Here is a 23,882-nt window from a genome sequence, read left to right as displayed (position 1 = left end):
ACTCTTCCTTTTAGATAAACAAGTTACTTATATGAGGTCTTCAATTCACAAAAGATACTATTTTAACAACATGTTTAATTATTATTGCATAACCCCCGAACAAAGATACCAACTCAAAATTTACTGAGACTTCACATGATTGGATTTGTCTATTAAACTCTTCACAAACTAGTTTGTATAACATGAGCTGTTCTTAACTTTCAAAGTATACATGACCATAATGGAGGGGAGAACCTAGGAACCTTATATGCATGTGTCCCACAAGCATTAATTATTACGAATCTATTTAATTTCTATATTTTCCATTCTATCACAAAATTAATTTGCAAAACTTTATAAAACTTCCAGAACATCTTTATGGTAGCATCAAATAAAAACAGTAAAGTCAGTAATCAAGTTGTATTCCTCCCTGTATGGTTCACTTGAATAAAGAAGCCCAATACACTGTGACCTTGGATTGACAAAGCCCGCATATGATTTTTAGCTAATGAAAATCACTTTGACAAAAATCTAGCCATCTAGAACCTAAAAATACAGTGATTGTTGGTTCTATTTAGAGTTGTTTCAAATTTTGCTTCAGGTGAACAATTTTTTACTGCCAAGAGGTTGTGTGACTTAAGCAGCTCTTTTGTGTGTTTCTAAGGGCCTAATTCATTGTCAAAGGCATGTCAAACGTGTGTGTCTAATTTACCAGAGATGGATCAATTTGAAATAAAAAACAACTGAACCTTATCTTGCTCCCCAGAAAGCTTAGTGTATCCTTTCATACAGGCATGTAGGAATCCTGGCCCCAGCCTTCATGCACTAGGGCTCAGTTTGGTGGAAGTGCCTCCCTCTGGCCTCAGCCCAGAGAGAGGCAGGGGTTGGGTACCATCTAATTCCTCTCTTCTCCTCTACCTCTACTCTCTTAAGCGTTTTGAAGGCCCCTGCCAGTCCTGAGGCATGCTCAGTGGCCTTTCTCTATCCAGAAGCCTTACAGGGGTGTGGCCAACCTCTGAGGGACCAACAGAACCTCTTGAGCAATTTCTGCCTCACTACTTCCCTGCCCTGCCCCCACCCCAGGGTGGAGCTTCCCAACAGTTGACTGTCAGATAGCTGGCTGTCAAAGGGCCAGCTGTCAGCTTGACTATTAAAGGGCCAGCTGCCACTGACCAGCTGGCTAGTGTGCAGCTCTTTATAAGGTGCCTCAGTCACCCCACTGGGCCTGGTGGCTGCTGGGCTTGACTCTGTGGAGAGCTGAGCAGGAGGGGGGCATGGTGTTGTCTCCACTGCTCCTTGACAGGGCAGAATTCAGGCATTGTAGGAAATGGCCTTATAAAACTGTAATTTGGGGGTACACTGATATAGAAATAAGAAAAAGACAGCGCAGTACATGCCCAAGAAGTGTACCACTTCTACTAAGCATGTCTGTAGTAATTATATTTTGACATTTTGAGACTCAGCATTCATTCAGCCACAATGCCAGTCTTCAAGTATGGGATAACAGAGTATGAAATGAATGCAGTAAGCAACAACATTGGTATCTACACAATAAGTTAGGTCACTGCTATAAATATAATATTGCACCTGGAACTGTTTGTTTAACAAATTAGTTTTACCTGGAATCTTGTCCTTTCTGCTGCATAGACCTGGTAGTGAAGCATAGCCTGCAGAACTTTTTTGTGGCCTCCTGGCACTAAGCAAACTGCCCCAAGGATCTCCAGCACAGCAATCTTGGTTTTGATGTTCTCAGTCCGTAAACTCTGAGAGATTATATTGATGCTTTCTGGATGGGCCAGTACATGTGCCCGTCCCTGGGAATTGTTCATCAGAGCCTTGATGCACCCTATAACGGATGTGTGTATGCGGCTTTCTGATGTCTCATAATCCATACTCTTGAGAAAGTTCAATAAGCAGGTCAGGCCATCCAACTCAATAAACCTTGTCACGAATCTGAATAGATGGAAGAGAGGAAAATAGGATCAAGCACCTTGTGTAGGAGGCATCAGGTTAATGGAACAGAGATTTAAAGAGCTGCTCCTCATGTTACTTGGACAAACACATGAAAATCCTCAGGAGTTATGTGTGTGCCTGAAGATCTTTGTCAATATTTTATCCGCACTATGCCATGGAAGTTCAGTCCAGTCACACACTCTCAGCCTAGCCTGTCTAAAAGGGAAGAGAATATAACATGGTATGTTGCTTTGGGTTCCCATTTGGAGGAAATGATGGACATAAATGAAGTAAATCAATAAATTCGTAAATAAATGTAAAAGGAGCAAAGCTATGATGTTAATAGTGGTTGTTGTGGGTTTTCCGGGCTGTATTGCCGTGGTCTTGGCATTGTAGTTCCTGACGTTTCGCCAGCAGCTGTGGCTGGCATCTTCAGAGGTGTAGCACCAAAAGACAGAGATCTCTCAGTATCACTCAGTGTGACACTGAAAGACCTCTGTCTTTTGGTGCTACACCTCTGAAGATGCCAGCCACAGCTGCTGGCGAAACGTCAGGAACTACAATGCCAAGACCACGGCAATACAGCCCGGAAAACCCACAACAACCATCGTTCTCCGGCCGTGAAAGCCTTCGACAATATGATGTTAATAGTTCAGCTTAGGAAATGACTTTTATTAGGGATAAAGTCCTGACACAAATCATCTTGTTGTCCTAAACAGATAAGTTTGAATAGGTTGTTCTTTTTCCCCCCTGTTGTACAATTCCAACCCAACTGCATTTTTGTCCTACTACAAATCTTTCCTGTTAGATTCAAATGTTATCATATCTTGTAATCTGCTTACTTGATTGCCTGATGTTATTATATTTTGTAATCCATTTACTGATCGACTGAGGATTTTTTTACCGTACTTGTAATCTGCCTTGGGTTCCAGTGAGAAAGGCAGACTATAAATAAAATAAATAAATAACGTTTATGTTTACCCCAATGAGGCAATTAGCTGTTCTCTTGAGTTGTTTGAGGTTGGCATACAGTACTGCCCACAACCCAGACCAAGGGACCTGCAGCTGCTTATAAAATCCATACATGGATCTCCCAACATCTCATCAAGTTTTACCCTGCATGTCCTAGTTTTTTTCTCCTCACCAAGCCAATCAATTTGACATTTTAAGAGCACTTGATTTCTTGCACTTATCCTAGCTATCTGAGTAGTCTTCCCGTGTGCCAATAAACAACCATTATATTCCACTAGTTTCATTACTGGAGAGCAGCTGTTTGGTTAAAATATTGAATCCATGGGGAAATTATCACACTGCAGAAGGTCCAATTTTATCTTCTCTTCTTGAGGGTAAACATACATGAAATTTAGAAAAAACAGTCCGTAACCTCTCTTCTGGGATACTCTCAATGATGACTCTATTAAAAGAAGGGCTGCTGAAGGAGAAAATACAGTGACAGGGTTAGTTTGATCACTGCATAGTATTTTTTCTGAAAAAATATAATGGATGAACTACAAATTAGAATTAGGACCAGTTAACATAACTCACCACATGGTAAAACTATTCCTGGATTATATGGCAAAACTATTCTTCTTTCAGGTTGTAATTTGCTGTTGCCATGTATTGGGCCCACAATGTGGGTGGGGCACTTTTCATAGGGGGGTGTATAAAACCCCCCTGTGAAGGCTGTCCACCATCTTGTTTTAAATGTGTTGTTTTTAATGAATATGCATTTTTATTGCATTTTAATTGTATTTTTAATATGTTGGTATCCGCCCTGAGCCCACTTGCAGGAAGGGCGGAATACAAATTTGAAATAAATAAAAATAGATAATAGTAAACAAACATGTCCAGGAAAGGATTTAGTTCTCCTCACACTCCCCCATCAGCAATTTTCATACAGGCTAGGCATAGCAATACTATACGATTTATTTGTATAGATTATGCATTTAGATTAGGATTCCACTGAGGAATATACATGTGAAATGTGTTCGGACAAAAACCACAACCATGTAAAGTGTGCTTTATTACATAAGGCTAAGAACTAATTTGAGCTTGGCAACATTTATGGGCAAAGCCCCTCTGAATGACAGCAGGTGGGGAGGGGGAGAGGCAGACGGATTTATCCTCGTAACAGGCAAAATGAACAACTGGTTACATGGTTATAACTTACTGATAAATTCCAAATGGAAACTAGAACAATGAAGCAGTTCATGTGCCAGATGGAACCAACACAGTTTCAGTAGAACCACTGTTTCTGGTACAGTTGCAGCATCTATATAGGGCTGTGCTATATCTAATTCACATATCTGCAGCCTTGAGATTTGGCAGCACCAAGTCACAAAGCTCCCAACATCCCATTCTCTTGGGTTGCTTTCTTAACATACTAGTTACGAGCCTTGCAGTAGTGTATAAACAAATTATAGACCAGTAGTATGAAGGATGGATCTAAATATAGTTCACTCCTAAAAGAGAATTCAAGGACTTATATTGAATTTCAGCCAGATTCACTAAAGGGTCTGTTATCTTCCTTCACTAACTTCATCCAATTGGTTTTGACTAGAAACCAGGAAAAACCAAGGCCTTAAGTATGAGGGGATTCAGTATGAGGTTTGGTGGCTGTTCAAATCCGAATGTTAAAGCTGGTTCATGCATGCATGCCTGAAGAATGAAGACAGCACACCACAAATGGTTACACTCAAAAGTGTTAAATGGCAGTGCTCTTTATTGGAGCACAATAGGACTCTTTCCCAACCTTAGCTGACATAAGCAAGAGGGGAGACCACTTTTTAAACCTTCTAAAGTTACATTTTCCATCTCTAGAAAATCAACAGTTCTGAATACAAACCCAAGCAATTCAAAGCAGCATATGTATTTAGTATCAGTTTCATCTTTATGTTCTGATGCTGATGCACATCTGTGCCTATATAGATGTGTGCTTACGTATCCTTCTGAATGCAAACTGCAAGCTTCCCAAGATCAATATTGAATTCACTGCAGTATACAGCATGTACATTTCTAATGTTCTGCGTATCCTACACAAAGACAGACTAGGATCTGGAAGACCCAAGTTCAATAATAGTAGTAGTAGTAGTAGTAGTAGTAGTAAACATTCAATTTATATACCATCCTTCAGGACAACTTAACACCCACTCAGAGCAGTTTACAAAGTATGTTATTATTAGAGATGGGCACGAACCACAAATAACCCAAACCATGAGGTTTGTGGTTTGTGGGTTTTCATGAACTAGAAACCACAAACTAGCATGAACTGGGGCAAGTTCACGAACCAGTTCATGGGGTTTAAATGCCCCTTTCCCTGACTCTTAGCAGCGGCAGGGAAAGGGGCATTTGACAGTTTAAAGGGCCATTTCCTGCCTTGCAAGGGGCAGGTCTCTTTAAACTATTAGCTGGCAGGTGGGGGCCCAAACCCCAGCCCCACACTTACCTTGCAAGCAGCAGGGCCCCTTAAATGGCCCAAACCTCAGCCCCACACTGAGGGCCAGCCACCCTGAGGGCCCACGGCATCCACCCTCTCCTCCCACGAGGGGTGGGAAGGCCGTTTTTGGCCCCTTCTGCCAGTGCGCAGGCCCACAGAGTAGTGGAGGAGGCCAAAAATGGCCTTCCCACCCCTCAACTGGCCGTCACAGCAGCCATTTGAGGGGCAGGAAGGCTGTTTTCGGCCTCCTTCGTTGCTGCGCGGGCCCACAAGGTAGCGGAGGAGGCCATTTTTGGCAGCAATTTGAGAGGTGGGAAGGCTGTTTTCGGCCTCCTCTGCTGTCGCGTGGGCCCACAGGGCAGTGAAGGAGGCCAAAAACAGGCTTCCTGCCCCTCAAATGGCTACCACAGCAGCCTTTTGAGGGGTGGGAAGGCCATTTTCAGCTTCCTCCGCTGCTGCACGGGCCCGCATGGTGGCAGAGGAGGCTGAAAACGGCCTCCCTGCTCCTCAAATGGCCGCAGTGGCCTGCAGGCAGGCACACAGGGTGGCAGAGGAGGCCATTTTGGGTGGCCACTTGAGGGGCGGGAAGGCCATTTTCGGCCTCCCCCACCACCCTGTGGGCCCACGCAGCAGCGGAAGATGCCAAAAACGGCCTTCCCGCCCCTCACGGGAGGAGGGGGAGGAGGTCATGGGCCCGCAGGGCAGCTGGGCAAGGCAAGCGTGGGGGTGGGGGTGGGGGCTGCAGGTGGGCCATTTAAAGGGCCCTGCTGCTTGCAAGCAGCAAGTCCCTTTAAACTATCAGCTGGCAAGCAGCGAGCGGGGATCTCCCCCTGCCGCCTGCCAGCTGATAGTTTGTAGGGACCTGCGGCTTGCAAGTGGCAGGAAAAGTTTATATGGCCATTTCCCTGGGGAAATGGCCATTTAAACTGCCCCTTTAATACAAACCAAATGAACCAGTAGACCAGTCAGTGGAAGTTCATGGAAATGAGCTTCCTTGAACCACTGGTTTGCGAATCACGAATGGGGCTGGTTTGTGGGGGGGTTTTGGTTCGTATTTGTGTTCGTGCCCATCTCTAGTTATTATCATTCCTACAACAATCATCTTGTGAGCTGGGTGGAGCTGAGAGAGCTCCTAGAAGCTGTGACTGGCCCAAGGTAACCCAAGTGGCTTCCAGTGGAGGAGTGGGGAATCAAACCAGGTTCTCCAGATTAGATTCCCACCACTCTTAACCACTACATCATACGGGCTCAAATCTCCAACTTGCCAAGGAAGCTCATGGGCTAGTTGCTCTCTCTCAGCCTCCCTGAGCTCACAGGGTAGTTGTTGTGAGAATAAAATGGAAGTGGGGAGAATGATATTCCAAGCTGGTTTGGGTCCCCTTTGGGGAGCAAGCAGGGAACAAATACCAAAACAATCAAATATCAATACAGAACAAAAGCCTCTGTGCACAGGAAGCTGTCAAAAAGAAAATGTTCTATAAGACTTCTCCCTGAAACACGAGTGTGAATTGCGAAGGTGCATTCAATTGTGTGAACCCCTCAAGAAGCCTGAAGCCCTGCAACCCAGAAACAGATTTGCCACATCTTCTGCTGATTGGAAGTCCTATTCATATAATATTAATTGCATTTATAGCATGCTTCTCTTTGACAGAATTAAAGACACCATACATCAAGATGCCAAGAGCTCTCCCATCCCAGCACAAACCAGATAGCTAGCAGTGCTGTGTTGTCAGATATCTAACAGAAGGTTTCTTAGACTTCAGACTGGTCTTTACATAAATTCTACTGCAGTCTTGCTATGAGAAACAACACAGTTAGGGAAAAGAAAGGATATTCCCACCCTGTTCACAGCCAAAGCAAAGCTTCAGTCTAGCTGAGGTAGAGATCTTTGGATCAGAAAGCACTCACATCACTATCACTAACAAACGCTGGACTCCTGCCCATAAAAGGCAGTAAGCTAGGTTTTGCTTACCAGAGAGATTAGAGGTTATCAGAACTGTGACAAGACAAAACCAAGACAAAGTAAAGGAAGCACTTCCCTTCCATTTTTCCCCCAGAAAAAACAAAAGTAGGCAAAAGAGTGGAAATATTTCTGGGCAATAAGAAAAAAAATGATTCCCTTGAAAGAAAACTCCTGTCCATTTCCTTAAAATTTTAACAAATCTCGGCTGAGGTCCATTAAACTTTTTCTTGCTTCTATTATAGCTTGCTGTTCATTTTCACTGCCTTTCCAAGATTAACTAACATTCACTAGCAGCAATGGTTTTTGCATTTTGCAGTTGTTTCTAGCTTGACAGTTTGATACTCATATTTGTTTATGGGTACAATCCACTAGGAACATTTCTCTTCAGTTCAATCATTTTGCCAAGGATTTGTCCTAAGTAGGGGTGTGCAAGCCAAAAATTTTCGGCTATAGCCGAAAGTAGAAAGCCGAAAGAAGATTCTCTATCGTTAAAGCCGAAAGCCGAAACAAGAATCTCTTTCGGCTTTCGGCTTTCGGGATTCTTTCGGGATTCTTTCGGCATTATTTCGGCTTTTTTCTATGGGAAAATGCCTCCGTCTTCCAGGACGCCTGGAGGAGGCATTTTCCCACCGAATAAGCCCAAAATTGGTGGGGACCTTCCTCTAACCCTTCTCTAACAATCACCCAAGTTTCAGACAGATTGAACTTTGGGGGGCCATGTTATGGCCCCCCAAAGCAGGTCCCCCCATCCTCCCATAAGAAAGCGAAGGAGCAGCATAATGTTAGCATGCTGCTGCTCATCTTTCTTCATTATTTCCTATGGGGAAAAAATGAAGAGGCAGGCTTCCTTTGCCAGGGGTGGCATTTTGCATGCAAAATGCCCCCTTACCCTCAGGGGCCCTTCTCCCACCCTTCCCCCCACCCCCCACCCAGGCTCAGACTGCTCCCACTTGTGGGGGCCATTTCATGGCCTCCCCAAGTAGGTGCTCTTTTCTCTACCACTGACAGCTGGGGAAGGCTTTTCTTGCCAGGGGTGGCATTTTGCATGCAAAATGCCCCCCAGCCCTCTGGGGCCCTTCTCCCACCCTTCCTCCCACCCCCCACCAAGGCTCAGACTGCTCCCACTTGGGGGGGGCATTTCATGGCCTCCCCAAGTAGGTCCTCTCAGCCCCTAAAGTCCACCCCTTACAGCCCCACACAAACCCAATTCCCCCCCAGCTGCCACACACAGACCCAAATCCCCACATTAGCCCCTCACAGACCCAAATCCACCCCCACCTGCCCCACACCCATAACCCCAGGAACAGGCTGGCAAAGGCCAGCCCTCTCCCTTTGTTCCCTATGCTGGGAACTTCTAAACTCTCTTTCCCTGGGCAATTCTGCACAGCCCAGGGGTGCCACAATGGTGGGCACACTTCTGAGTGCCAGCTGGTCCCTGTGAAAGAGCACCTGAACCACAGACACCCTCCCTCAAATTCCCCCACCACCTACAGAGATGGCTGGCCAGCCAGCCCCATTGTTCCCTATGATGGGAACCAACTGCACAACAAAGAATAAAACAAGAACAACACAAAATAAAGTTTTAAAATTTTTTTTCTCCCTTCCAAAGTACAAGTAGGCAAAGCATTATGACACATTACACCAGCAGTCCCCCACACAGAAAAATAACACAACTCACTTAACATCAGAGAATCACAAAGCATGATTCCTGTCAAAAACACTTTATTTCTTGAACAGCTTTAGGTTACACAGCAGGGGGGAACACCAAAGGGCATGGCAGCACTATCTTACACAAAAATAACATAACTCACTTAACATCAGAGAATCACAAAAACACAATTCCTGGCAAAAACACTTTATTTCTTGAACAGCTTTAGGTTACACAGTAGGAGGGCACAACAGGGCACGATAGCAATGTACTACAAAAAATAATACAACCCACTTCACCGTTTTTGACAGCAATTGTGTTTGTGTGATTCTCTGATGTGAAGTGAGTTGTGTTATTTTTGTGTAGTACACTGCTTTCCTGCTCTGTGGTGCCTTCCTACTGTGTAACCTAAAGCAGTTACAGAAATAAAGTGCTTTTGACAGCAATTTTTTGGGGTGATTCTTTAATGTGAAGTGAGTTGTGTTATTTTTGTGTAAGATACTGCTTCCATGCCCTTTGGTGTTCCCCCCTGCTGTGTAACCTAAAGCTGTTCAAGAAATAAAGTGTTTTTGACAGGAATCATGCTTTGTGATTCTCTGATGTTAAGTGAGTTGTGTTATTTTTCTGTGTGGGGGACTGCTGGTGTAATGTGTCATAATGCTTTGCCTACTTGTACTTTGGAAGGGAGAAAAAAAATTTTAAAACTTTATTTTGTGTTGTTCTTGTTTTATTCTTTGTTGTGCAGTTGGTTCCCATCATAGGGAACAATGGGGCTGGCTGGCCAGCCATCTCTGTAGGTGGTGGGGGAATTTGAGGGAGGGTGTCTGTGGTTCAGGTGCTCTTTCACAGGGACCAGCTGGCACTCAGAAGTGTGCCCACCATTGTGGCACCCCTGGGCTGTGCAGAATTGCCCAGGGAAAGAGAGTTTAGAAGTTCCCAGCATAGGGAACAAAGGGAGAGGGCTGGCCTTTGCCAGCCTGTTCCTGGGGTTATGGGTGTGGGGCAGGTGGGGGTGGATTTGGGTCTGTGAGGGGCTAATGTGGGGATTTGGGTCTGTGTGTGGCAGCTGGGGGGGAATTGGGTTTGTGTGGGGCTGTAAGGGGTGGACTTTAGGGGCTGAGAGGACCTACTTGGGGAGGCCATGAAATGCCCCCCCCAAGTGGGAGCAGTCTGAGCCTTGGTGGGGGGTGGGAGGAAGGGTGGGAGAAGGGCCCCAGAGGGCTGGGGGGCATTTTGCATGCAAAATGCCACCCCTGGCAAGAAAAGCCTTCCCCAGCTGTCAGTGGTAGAGAAAAGAGCACCTACTTGGGGAGGCCATGAAATGGCCCCCACAAGTGGGAGCAGTCTGAGCCTGGGTGGGGGGTGGGGGGAAGGGTGGGAGAAGGGCCCCTGAGGGCTGGGGGGCATTTTACATGCAAAATGCCACCCCTGGCAACACAAGCCTCCCCCAGCTGTCAGTGGTAGAGATTAGAGCACCTACTTGGGGAGGCCATGAAATGGCCCCCCCAAGTGGGAGCAGGCTGAGCCTTGGTGGGGGGTGGGAGGAGGGGTGGGAGAAGGGCCCCTGAGGGTGAGGGGGCATTTTGCATGCAAAATGCCACCCCTGGCAAAGGAAGCCTGCTTCTTCATTTTTTCCCCATAGGAAATAATGAAGAAGATGAGTAGCAGCATGCTAACAATATGCTGCTCCTTCGCTTTCTTATGGGAGGATGGGGGGACCTGCTTTGGGGGGCCATAACATGGCCCCCCAAAGTCCAATCTGTCTGAAACTTGGGTGGTTGTTAGAGAAGGGTTAGAGGAAGGTCCCCACCAATTTTGGGCTTATTCGGTGGGAAAATGCCTCCCCCAGACGTCCGGGAAGACGGAGGCATTTTCCCATTGAAAAGCTGAAAGAAAGCCGAAAGAATCCCGAAACGTTTCGGCTTTTTTCTTTCGGCTACCCGAAACGTTTCGGCATCCCCCGAAACGTTTCGGCATTCCCCGAAAGAAGCCGAAACACTTTTGTTTCGGCATTCTTTCGGCATTCTGAATGCCGAAACGCACATCCCTAGTCCTAAGCCATGAAGTGGTTATTAAAGAACTGAATCTAATCACCGAATGTACCTACTGAGGCTTATGTTCTACAATACAGCTGTTCCTAATTGTGTCATACATACCGCCCCCCAAAAGACAATGTTGTTATTCCTCTCAATAGGCCTATCCACTCATTTCTTTTGAGAGACAAATCACAGTCGAGTAAGATCCATGGGCTCTCTGTCAGAGACTCAAATAAAGAAATAAACAAACCGTGTTAGAACATGTTGATTTGGACATGGTAGCTCTGAAACTATGCAATCTGCCCCAAGAAAGACTTAATAGGTTTCATTGGATTGGGCACTGAGATACTCCCTTTACACTTTCATACATACTTCTTTTGTTCCTAGAGTGAGGAAGTCAAAGGCAGGCACACCCAAAATTCATCTCAGGTTGAGATTTCCCCCTAAATATGAGTATGTGTGAACAAGTCCATTAAAAAAATGGCAGGAGACAGATTGGAAACCATTCAGGGAACCTGTTACATTTGGTAAACACTTCAAAAGCAGAAAAGAGATGGCAGTAGAGATCCCAATGGGCAAGAGTTAGTGTTTTGGTATCCTGTCTGCGATACTCAACTCTTCTTGAACTGTTCTTGTTCCTGATTCCCAAATTTCCATTCTTTTTCCCCATTTCATTTTCCCCAATCTAACTGTTTGGATACTATAATCAGCAGATGTGCTTGATTTGCTGACATTATTCAGAGAACATGATTTAAGTTTATGCACTTTCAGGGCAAAGTTTGCACAGTCCCAATCATAATAAAATAGGTGAGTCACATAACACCTATAAGAACTTTGGCAATTATTACTCAAGGATTTGTAGGTGAACAAATATATTCAGCCTTTGCAACCACTGGATGATTTCAAAACATGCACGTCCATGTATTGCTGTTGCAACTTTCATTCCCCTTTCCCTGTGTGGCTCTAGGGCTTCTGAACTGGCAATACCATCAGCTGATGAAGGGATGCAGATTTCTTGCCTAATTCCAAAACTTGTATTTCAAAAGCCCAAGTATGGAGTTGCTTACAAAAAGGATTTGATATAGCCATGGGCCCCTCTCTGCTGTATCCTTTTCTTCAAAGAGGGAATTGGCTCACTCATCAGGGATTGGCATATGGCCCACTTGGCAACTAACAAATTGAGTCGCTGGAAATTAGTTGAGACATGGGGACTTAACTCAAAATTTGGCTTGGCTATAGCTATGAAAAAAAGTCCTTAGGGCTGCAGCCAGCAATTTAAAAGCAAAGGCTTTGTGTGACAGTTTGTGGATGCTGGTGCTGACACTCATTAGGGCTATTATAAACAGAGGAAATAAATGCCTGCTGTCAGTGGTATCCAGCCAAAGTAATGCAGGGCTTGTTCAGAGAAACCTGGCCTTGGGAGATTTCCCATACTCCAGTCCCACACCACAGACCCCCAAAGGGGAGCCATCATACTAGGTAAGAACTTTCTGATGTAATTGAATAGGATAGAGAATTAAGGCTACAAAGGATTTGGGCCACATATTTACTGTAATGACCAAAGGATTCTGGCATGCAAAGCAGAAACATGTTCTTTTTTGCTGAGCATGGCAGAACAACAGATGGAAACTAATTAACAGTTAAGTGCAATTAATATCAGCAGGATGTAAAGCACAACACCTTTACAGAAGACAGCAACAATATTGCAGGGTTTTAAAATATGTATTTACAAACTAGCATAATAATTCCACTTCAGCAAACATGGCTTCTACCATAATAATGGTAATAATGTTTGTTGACTGTGCTCCCAATCAGCTGATGCTATTTTGCATCTTACACAGCACAAGTGAGTGATCTTTTCAGACCCTTGCTTTGAATTGGTAGCTGTTTGTAAAATTATGAACAATCAGAATAAACAAGACAACACAGAAATGTTCTGATAAAAAATCAGTCGAAACTGAGTTTGGCCAGCAATCCATATTTACCATGTGTTTTAGCTTTTTTTTTTAATGTACTAAACATTTATACTGTCCATTTTCTTCTTTATTCCTGGTATTTATATTTGTTATTAGTATACTGAATATTGTCTACAATTGTATGCTTGTCACATTTTTTCATAGTGTGGATTCAGGTGGTGTTTTCAATTTGCAGTATACAATATACCCCTAGTTTTATATACCTTCTCATACTTCCGTGCTTTGTTTTTTGTTCCTTTATTCAGTAATTAGGAAAAAAAATTATGCTGCCTCTCCAGGAACTTGCCCAAATTGGCTTATTAAAAAATAATTAAAAATTAATAGATATTAATTAAAATCCAGGTTTATGAAAAAGGCCCAGCCTAGAATAAAAACACAGCCCACAAAAATAAAATACACACAGTTTAAACTAAGTTTCCAGACTAAAACAGGGTTTAAAAATCAAGTGCTTGATTAAAAGCCTGGATGAACAGAAACGTTTTGTCCGGGTGCCTAAAAAAAAGCAGCAGAGGCGCCAAGTGAGCCTCAAGGATGAAAGGATTTCACAAACAAGGTGCCACTACTGAAAAAGCTCTGGCTCTGGTTGTCACCCGCCCCACCTCAGAAGACAGATGCACAGAGAGCTGGGCATGAGAGGCAGATCTGCACTGGTGGGCTGCACAATATGGGAGAGGGCAGTCCTTGGTGGTGGTCCTTTTTTCCCTCTTAGTTCACTCCTAAGCCATATGGAGGGGGGGCCTTGAACACCATTTTAATGTCTTTATTTTATTTATTTATGGGTAGGTATATCAAGGAGCACTCTTAAGATAAGTTGGTCTCAGGCACTTAAGGCTTGTGTCATTGTCTCTGTGGCACAGCAGTGACAGTGGATGCCAGAGAAGGCCCAGCCTTCTGGCCAAAGGCAGCAGCTGTTCCAGGGCAGGGCAGGGCAGGGCAGGGCAGGACACCACTAAGGAAGGCAGCAGCAGCATGAAGATCCCAGCAGGAGTAGAGGTGCACCACCTGCAGGAGAGTCTTCCCTCACTAAGCAGCTGCTAAGCACAGCAGCAGAGACAGGAGTTTTGTGAGCCCAGGGCATTGGCTAGAGGGCATGGTTGATAGCAAGGGTATCTAGCTAGCCTTATGCAAACCCAGCTGGGGAAGGTAAGGTAAGGAAGGAATAAGGGTCAGACAAAAGAGGAGCAGTTCTGAGCTTAGCCAGCATGACTGGAGCACCAGGGATAAAAAAGGGAGATGTCAACAGAGATGGGGAGGAGAGGAAGGCAAGCTGGCTGGGAAAGGCTGAAAAGGCACAGAAAAGAGAGGAATAGGAACGAGAAGAAAAGCTATAACCTTAGGCAAGGTCAGATAACTAGACCTGTTTGGGCCTGCTGGAACTGACCCCACAGCAAAAGCACAGCTCAGCCCCTTAAATTTTTAAAGGGGCAAGGTGGGCACATAAAGAGAACTACACTTGGGTGGATACCTGTGTGTGTGGGGGGGGGGGGAGTCTGTAGGTGGAATCTGCTGGGTCTTAAAAATTTTCAAAGACAGAGCTGCACAAGATTAGTGGGGGAGAAAAACTGCAATTTTCTTTAAAAATCTGAACATAGAGAGGAACGTTTCTTTTATATATATATATATATAATTAAGAATTTTATTAAAGCAAAGAAATTGAAATAAAGTAAGTGCATAATATAAAAATTATACAGATTCTAAATTAGACAGTAAATTGAAAGTTATACAGTCTTAGAAAACCAAAAAATATATAAACCAATAAAGATATATAAAAGGTATAATAGCTTTGGGAATAAAACAAGCAATACATTCAAGTTTCCTTAAACCTAACTACGTAACATTTCTCCTTTTCTCTCCCTCCCTCCCTCTCTCTAAGCTTCTGCGTCAATTAGTTTAGCCTAACTTAGCCTTAGGAGAGGAACGTTTCTCTCCCCAGTGGGGAGATCCCGCAACCCAGATGGAGTTTAAAGGGCCATTTCGCCACCACTTACATTGCAAGTGGTGGCGAAAGGGCCCTTCCGCACTCCACCTGGGTCACGGGGGTGGGGTTCCCCCACGATCCAGATGGAGTTTAAAGGGCCTGCCACAAACCCCGCCAAGCAGCTGATCTGCGCCGGTGTGGTCTGAACTCCCCACCCGCCACTTATTTCACCCGATGATCGAGTGAAATAAGCAGTGGGGTGGAGTAGTTTGTTGTTGTGCTCCGAATCTTTACTATTTCCGACCCTTTTTTCTGCTTTGGGTTTCCCGAAGTGGGAAACCTGATTTTTTTTTTTTTGCATACCCCTACTCAAGATAATGAACTTCTGAAACTTTTTGTGGTGAAGAAGCCAAACAATTCCATTTCAATTCATTATTTGCTAAATCCCAACCTTGACATTATTGGTAAACAAATGACTATCATTTTTTTCATTGCATAAATCACCTACCTATCGGACACCTCCCAAATTTGATGGTGGCAAACTGGGGCTGGCAAGGTACAAGAAGGTCACTTCCATGAAGGAGATACCCTACTTTTCCAAGAAAGCTGCCCCAGTTAAGTTCTCAAAAAACAGATCATAAAAAAGGGCTATGCATATGTGCTTTCTTGATGCCACCATAAATATTTTTTTTAAAAAAATGATTGTGGATAGTAAGGATCCCATATATAAAGAGAGTGCATTCACAATGCAGAATCAATGTGAGGATGCAGTAAGAAATGTGACTCTCAAATTACACCAATATTTGTCAGACTGAGAAGAGAAATGGCAGTAGAAGAAATGAAGAAAGGTGAGGTGGCACAATAATATATATTCAAGGCTTGATATTTCACAAATTGTGATATGACAATCAGTGGAATTGATGTGAGGGACTGTGCTCACAGTCAGATGCAGCAGTGGAAGAAAAGAAGGCACGAAGGAATCAAGGGAGAAAATGGTAGAGAAAAAAGGCAGAAAGACTGAAGCCAGGGAAAGCATATGCTGGACAACTTCAAACAGAGATGCTCAAGTTGCAGAACCTGGATGAATATACCCAATGAGCTTTAAAGAGAAAGATCAAGTAATTTCAGAGGGAAATAATACAGAAAGTTTGAGGAACATGGGCCTATACTGCAAATCCTGGGAGAAATTGCTGGTTTGAAGGTACAATTACAACTTCCCCAAAACTTCCATTTAATAGCTCTATACTGGTTAATTGCAGAGAGAAAATAAAGTATCTCCAGTCATGACAGATGTAGATTTCCTCCTCTGCCATCTGCTGTGATTTCAAGACAACAACATGCTTCTATAAACTAGCTCCTTTCAGTTCAAGAAGCATATGATGTGGGCAATGAGGATGGATAATTACCTCATGGGCTGCGTCCGCAGAGCTGTCTTCAAGTCTTCAACTATTTTATTCCTCATTTCCATTTCTTCTTCATCAAAAGCATACACAGTCTGCATCTGTTTGGAACAGCCAGAGAAATGGTTACTAAGCCAGAACAAGATGAAAGATTAGAGAAAACTGAGAATTCATCAGCAAAAGCCATCTGAAAAGCTAAATTAGATATGCAGTTTAGCTGCTCTCTAGGAAAGTATAATTTATAGTAATAAAGCATGGTGGAGATGGACAGAAATCACGCTTTTCTCACCTACTCCAGACTTTTTACATAACTAGAGAGACTGGCATAACTAAAAATGCATAATGTAACTAAGGAGACTGTGTTACGACTAACTGTCGTTTTGGTAGGTGGTTACTTAAAATCCATCCCCAGACAAAAATGATGTGGCTATTTGTCCCCCATTCTCTAATCTGCTCTTTCTGGGCAAAGTGATTGAGAGAGCTGTAACTCCAGGGCTTCTTGGATAATGCTTGTGCTCTGAAGCTTTTTCAGTCTGGTTTCAGACCTGGCTATGGGATGGAAATTGCTCTGATGGCATCTGCCTGAATGTAGACAAAGTCCATACTTCTTCATTGCTTCTTCTGGATCTAGCTGCATCCTTTGACACAGTAGATCATGCCAGCCTGTTGAGGCATTTGGAGGCAGAAGTGGGTATCAGGGGATGTGCCTTGGACTGGTTTAAATTGTTCCTCATGGAACAGACTCAGAAGGTTGCTGTTGGAGATCAGCTACCTTCAAAGTGGGATATCTTGTGAGGTTCCACAGGGTGCAACCTTATCCCCCATTTCATTCATCCTATATGCAAAGGCTTTAGGATAAATCATTTATAGCTATGGAGTTGGATGTCATCAATGTGCAGATGACACCTAACTCCATATCTCTATGCAAATCACCTGCCAATGCAGTATAGGTTTTAAGTCATTGCAATATAGGTTTTAGTTAATTGGCTGAAAGTGAACAAAGTAAAACAGAACCCAGACAAGATGGAAGTAATGCTGGTTGGAAAGGTGAAGATATTGAAGGACATTGTACTCCCCACTTTCAGTGGAGTTTAGTTGACCCTTGCAGACTTCGTAAAGAGCCTAGGCATTATACTAAATCCAATACGGCTGCTAAAGAAGTAAGCTAAAGCAGATCCTAAAAAAAGGTTACTTCCAACTCAGTCCTCCCAGAAGATGACCCTCTATGTTGATACAGCTGATCTGACCACCTGGATCCATGCCACAGTAACATCAAAACTGGGCTCCTGTTATGCACTCTACATAGGTGTCCCCTCAAAGTCAACTCAGAGACTCCAGCTGGTGCAGGACACCACAGCTCAATTATTATCAGAAGCTAGACAGAGCATAAATATTACTCCCATTCTGCAGTCACTTCATTGGCTACTCATCAGTTACTAGGCTCTGTTCACGGTTTTGCTTATCACATACAAAGCCCTTCATGGACATCTCTCTCCCTATGCTCCGCCTTCACAGCTTTAGTTATCTTAACAGGGCCTTCTGCAGCTGCCACCCTACAAATGTGCAAAAGGGATGCTCCGACTAAGACATTTCCACATCATTTAACATGTCACGCTTAGAAACATATAAACATAGAGCTGGAAGGGAGACAAAGGGTCATCTAGTCCAGCCCCCTGCACAACGCAGGAAATTCACAGCTGTCCCCCCTGCCTCCCTCAGTGACCTCTGCTCTATACTTAGAGGAAGGCAAAAAACCTCCAGGATCCCTGGCCAATCTGGCCTGGAGGAAAACTCCTTCCTTCCTAACCCCAAATTCGTGATTGGCATTACCCTGAGCATATAAAGAAAGGTCCACAAGATCCAAGTACTGGTTCATCCCTTCATGCACGCCATTCTCTTGATCTGTGTACATTCATATTAAGTCAGAGAACCATCACAGCTGTTAGATGACCATCTATCCTCTTCTTAAATACCTCCAAGGCAGGAAAGCCCACCACATCTCAAGAAAGCCTGTTCCCCTGAGGGACCACTCTGTCAGGAAGTTCTTCCTAATGTTTAAGTTTGCCAATCCACCCTGAGACCCTATGGTTATGATTTTGCAATCTCAAATACCTAAATAAGACTATACAAATGTTTTGTTTAACAAACTTGATTGCTTATTGGTCCTGTACATCTCTTTGAGAGCAAACATGGTATTGTGGTTAGAGTGGTGTAGTGGTTAAAATGGAGGATCAGGGAGAAGCAAGTTTAATCCTCCACTCTGTCATTGATGCTCACTGGGTAATTCTAGGCCAGTGAAACACTCTCGGATGAACCTACCTTACAGGGTTGTTGTGAGGATAAAGCAGAGGAAAGAAGAATGATATAAGCTACTTTGGGTCCCCACTGGGGAGAAATGTAGGGTATAAAGAAAATAAATAAATTTAAGCCACACAGAACTGCTAAAAGTACATAATCCAGCCCACCCACTCCCATTCCAAGAATTTGCAGACCTTGTCTTGCAAAGTGTTGAACAAACTGATGTAGTTAAAATTAACTGAATATATTCAGTCTTTCATTAGTAGAAGTGCAAAATGTCTCAGTAACAGGTTGCTCAAAAATGGAACTCACTGCCAATAAAGGTATTGATGGCTATAAGCCCAGAGGGCTTTAAATGGTGTTAAATAGATTCATGGAGAAGAGGTACATCAATAGCTACTAATCTTGTTAAGTAAAGGAAACCTGCTCTACACACACACACAAAATCAATTGGTAAGAGAAAAGTAGATTTTAGCGACCAATGCTTTTAGGAATATTCTAAATAATGGACTGCACTTTTTAAAAGCCTGGAAGTGCTGTACAAACAGCTGAAGGACTATTAAAAGTTAATGCCTCACAGACAGAGAGAGCTTTGAGTGACAGGCTACTCCAAGGAATCAGATTGGGTAGCATGAGCTAGAAAGAGGAGTGTCTGTTTTTAGCCCAAGCTGAAAGGAATTGAGTGTGAACAACTGGGAGATGGAGTCATAACTGAAAGCAGTTTAACATCAACAGGAGAACTGGGGAAAAGTTGGCAAGGAAGTTTGGGAAGTAGGTGCAGACTCCCATTTGGGCCAAAGAAAGCAGATATATCTTCTAAGGAGAGGAGGCTTTCCATACCCAGTCAAACAGGGAGGTAGCTCTGGAGAGTGAAGAGATCTCTGGCTGGGTGTGGTTGGAAACTGCCTGTTAGAGACCTTAAGATTCTGTCAAAAACTGAAGGAAAGCACTGGTGTTTGAAGGGAATGGGTCTGCAGTACTAGAAAGTGGGTACAAAAATTCTTAAACCCAAAAGAGACAGAGAATACTAAAAAAATTTACTAGAGTATTTGGGGAAAGATGGGAGCAAAAGCCTCTAAACATAAGAATTTAAGAATCTGTGAAGAGCATAAGAATGACAGTCTTTGCGTTTACTGATTTTACCTCAGAGATTTCTATGTTGAATTACCTCAGAAATTTTCAACCCCTGATTTCACCTAACCTTTCCCTCTAAAATGAATAAAACAGTTCATTACTTTTGAATTGTAAAAACATTTCTGGTGCCATTTCTACTGCTGAAGGACAAAAAAGAGGGAAAGAAGATGAGAAAACATCATAACAGGGCTCTTCTTATGCTCTACACACACACGCACGCACACACACAAATTAATAAGGAAAATGTGGGTTTTAGTGATCGATGCTTTTTAAGAACATTTTGAAAGCATGCAGGCTTAATGACTTTTTTGCCTCTGTTTTCTCCCTGAAGAACTCAGGCACATCTAGAGATAAATGTGGCAGGACACCTGAGTGGCTAATTGACATTGACAGAGAGGTTGTGGAGAGGCATCTGGCTGCACTGGATGAATACAAATCCCCTGGGCTGGATGGGGTGCACCCAAGAGTGCTGAAAGAACTTTCTAGAGAACTTGCAGAACCCCTGTCCATCATCTTCAAGGCCTCCTGGAGGACTGAGGATGTGCCACAAGATTGGAGAAGAGCAAATGTTATCCCAATCTTTAAGAAAGGGGATGACCCGGGAAACTACAGGTCGGTCAGTCTGACTTCTGTTGCTGGGAAGATATTAGAACAGATTTTAAAGGGATCAATCTGTAAGCATCTGAAGGACTGCTCAGTGATCCGGGGAAGTCAGCATGGTTTTGTTCCTAACAGATCATGCCAGACCAACCTGGTTTCCTTCTTTGATCAAGTGACCAGCTTACTGGATCGGGGGAACTCTGTTGACATAATTTATCTGGATTTCAGTAAAGCTTTTGATAAAGTCCCCCATGACATTCTGATGGGCAAACTGGAAGACTGTGGAGTGGACTATAGGACAGTTCGGTGAATAGGGAACTTGTTAGAGGACTGCACTCAAAGAGTGGTGGTCAACGGCGTTTCATCAGATTGGAGGGAGGTGTCCAGTGGGGTGCCGCAGGGCTCGGTTTTGGGCCCGGTACTTTTCAATATTTTTATCAATGATCTGGATGAAGGAGTGGAAGGGCTGCTCATTAAATTTACTGATGATACCAAACTGGGAGGAGTAGCAAACACCCAAGAAGATAGAATTAAAATTCAACAAGACCTGAATACTCTGGAGAAGTGGGCAGCTGTGAATAGGATGCAATTCAACAAAGACAAGTGCACAGTATTACATCCGGGCCACAAAAATGGGAAGCACAAATACTGGATGTGGGATACACTTCTGGGCAGTAGTATATGTGAAAGGGATCTTGGGGTAAAAGTGGACTGTAAACTAAATATGAGCAGACAGTGTGATGCGGTGGCAAAAAAGGCTAATTCAATCTTGGGTTGTATCAAAGGGGCCATAGCGTTGAAATCACAGGAGATCATAGCCCCTCTCTATACTGCCTTGGTCAGGCCACACCTGGAGTATTGTGTGCAGTTCTGGAGGCCTCACTTCAAAAAGGATGTGGCCAAAATCGAGAGGGTACAGAGGAGAGCGACGAGAATGATCAGGGGTCTGGAGACTGGCCCTATGAGGTAAGGCTGAGGGCCTTGGGAATGTTTAGTTTGGAGAAGAGGAGGTTGAGGGGGGACATGATTGCTCTCTTTACATATTTGAAAGGCTGTCATTTGGAGGAGGGCATGGAGCTGTTCCAGTTGGCAGCAGAGGGTAGGACCCGAAGCAATGGGCTTAAATTACATGCACAAAGGTACCGGCTGGATATTAGGAAAAACTTTGTTACGGGCAGAGTAGTTCAAAAGTGGAATCAGCTGCCTAGGGAGGTGGTGAGCTCCCCCTCACTGGCAGTTTTCAAGAAGAGGCTGGATGAATACTTGTCAGAGATGCTTTAGGCTGATCCTGCACTGGGCAGGGGGTTGGACTAGATGGTCTGTATGGCCCCTTCCAACTCTATGATTCTAAGATTCTATGACTACATCATGATGAAACCTAAGGTGGAAAAATAGGAATGTTTCACTACTCCAATCTTACAAACAGCAGCCTTTCATGCAAACCTCAGTGTGACATAAATAAAATATCTTTCATAAGAATGCTCCTCTACTACTACCCTTCCCTGGCCTCCTCTGTCACGGCACTTTTGCTATTACTGTCATGCCAACAAGTGTTAAATCTTGAGGGTGGTGAGGGTGATGAAGTGAGAGAGACTGGTTTATGCTACAGGGCTGGCAAGAAGCTGAATTTAACTCTTGGAGGGAAGAAATCCACTTTAGGATCCATGGTAAAGTCAAACTTCCTTAGCTAAAGCAAGCAAGTTATTTCCTCATCTAACAAACAGAGAGTGAACAAACAAGAAAATAGTGTTTTATTTTCTGCCAGCAGCTGCTCATAGCTAGAACCATAAATCAAAGCACTCAAGCCAAGTGACATAACCCTTAGGAAAAGCAAAGAAGTAGCCATGAAGCCACAAACTGCTCTTGCAACTGCAATCACAGAGGCAGGTTTCCCAGCACAAGATCCAGAGCTCAATTGATATTTTACTCAGTAATGGCTCATTAGACATATGTCTAATGATTTAGACATATGTCTAAATCATGAAGTAATTTAAGGCATGATTCATATATACATACGTATGTCAAAGGGTAAAGTCCTTACAACAAGGTTTTGTCAACTGATTTTTCTAAAGGTGAGCAGTTGTTGTCTGAAACAACCTACAAGGGAATTTCTACAGTTACAAAGGAGCATGATCTACACAGCCTCAAGCTCTTCATGTCTACCACATGTCAACATGTCACAAAAGTGGACATGGAGCCTGGCTTTAAAAGCCCATCTTCTAGTCACAGCAATCATATTAATAACACAATAATAATACCATTCGATTTATAAACCACCCTTCAGGACAACTTAACACCCACTCAGAGCAGTTTACGAAGTACATTATCATTATCCCCACAACCATTACCCTGTGTGGTGGTTGGGGCTGAAAGAGCTCTGGAAGAGCTGTGACTGACCCAAGGACACTCAGCTGGCTTCAAGTGGAAGAGGGGAGAATCAAACCCGGTTCTCCAGATTAGAGTCCTGCCGCACTACACCAAACTCTTTATAACTGTACTTACTTATTATATTAGTACCTCACCCTTCCACCACAAAGAGCTCAAGAGAAAGTCATAATGGCCAATGGCCAGTAACATATCTAGCTCAGAATCTCATGAAGCATGAGTTGTTAAAGGGAGAAGATCTTTTTACCACCTCACCATAAGCAAAAAAGCTAAGGAACATGAAGGTAAGAGGAGAAAAAAATAAAGCCTTTGCCTTTAGGAAATTAAAAAATTCCTGAGAGCTTGGTGAGACAAGCTCCTGAATCACACAACTTCTTTTTCTTTAGATTCTAGTTCATTCATGGGCTTGTTCAAAATTCCACGAGTTTTAAAATTAACTCTTTGGACATTTTGTTTTGCTCCCAAAGCTGTATCTGAAAGTAAAATTATAACCTTTTTATTTGGTTACACAGCCAAAACAAAGAGGTATTTATTATTGAATCACTAGCAAAGCATGTAGCAAAAATATCCCTAATTATCTCCTTTTTTCACTTTTAATCCACCTGAACCCTAATTTAGAGATGAAAAGACTATTTTCTGTAGGTGGGTGTGAGAAAGTTATCCAAGTTGTTTCTGAACTTAGCTATCATTCATTTGCACATGCTTCTATAGTACAACTTAGAGATGGGCACGATCCAAAAAAAATTAATGATCAAGCCGATCGTGGATCGGCGCTGGCGACGATTCCGATTTAATGACCTGCACCGAGCATCTCCTGTTCCCGATCCGTGGATCGTGGATCGTGGAGGCAAAAGCGGAGGGGCGCCCCGCTGTTCCCAGCGATACAGGAACGGTGGGTGATGCTGGTGGCATCTGTGTTTGTGTTTGGCCATCTGTGTTTGGCCGTCAGAGCTGCCTATCAGGGTTTGCAGGAATGAGATTGGAGTGCCCATGGCTACAGAACACCCCCTTCCCCCTCCCTCCCCTGGGTGTCTTCTCCCAACTGGTGACTGCTTTGCTGCTCCGTGGTTGAAAGGAAGCCCTGCTGATCAAGGAAAGCTGGGCTTCCATTTGGGTTTCCAGGCCGACATGAGGGCAAACAGAGCTCAGGCATTCC

At 43.7% G+C, this 23,882-nt stretch overlaps 1 protein-coding gene across 2 annotated transcripts in view; it reads right to left on the bottom strand.

Moving 5' to 3' along the window:
• Window positions 1–23,882, bottom strand: part of DAAM2 (dishevelled associated activator of morphogenesis 2) — a 388,390-nt gene that overhangs the window by 132,979 nt on the left and 231,529 nt on the right. For both annotated transcript variants that reach the window (XM_054978243.1, XM_054978250.1), the window contains exons 7-8: window positions 16,316–16,410; window positions 1,599–1,932 (exon numbers count right to left, since the gene is read on the bottom strand). In XM_054978243.1, the coding sequence (XP_054834218.1) occupies window positions 1,599–1,932; window positions 16,316–16,410 (429 nt within the window). The remainder of the gene's footprint in view (window positions 1–1,598; window positions 1,933–16,315; window positions 16,411–23,882) is intronic.

The sequence above is a fragment of the Eublepharis macularius genome, chromosome 1 (genome assembly GCF_028583425.1).
Source record: "Eublepharis macularius isolate TG4126 chromosome 1, MPM_Emac_v1.0, whole genome shotgun sequence".
Classification (NCBI taxonomy): Eukaryota; Metazoa; Chordata; class Lepidosauria; order Squamata; family Eublepharidae; genus Eublepharis; species Eublepharis macularius.
Note: the sequence above shows the minus strand (reverse complement) of the source record. Positions and strands in the feature narration are given on the sequence as shown.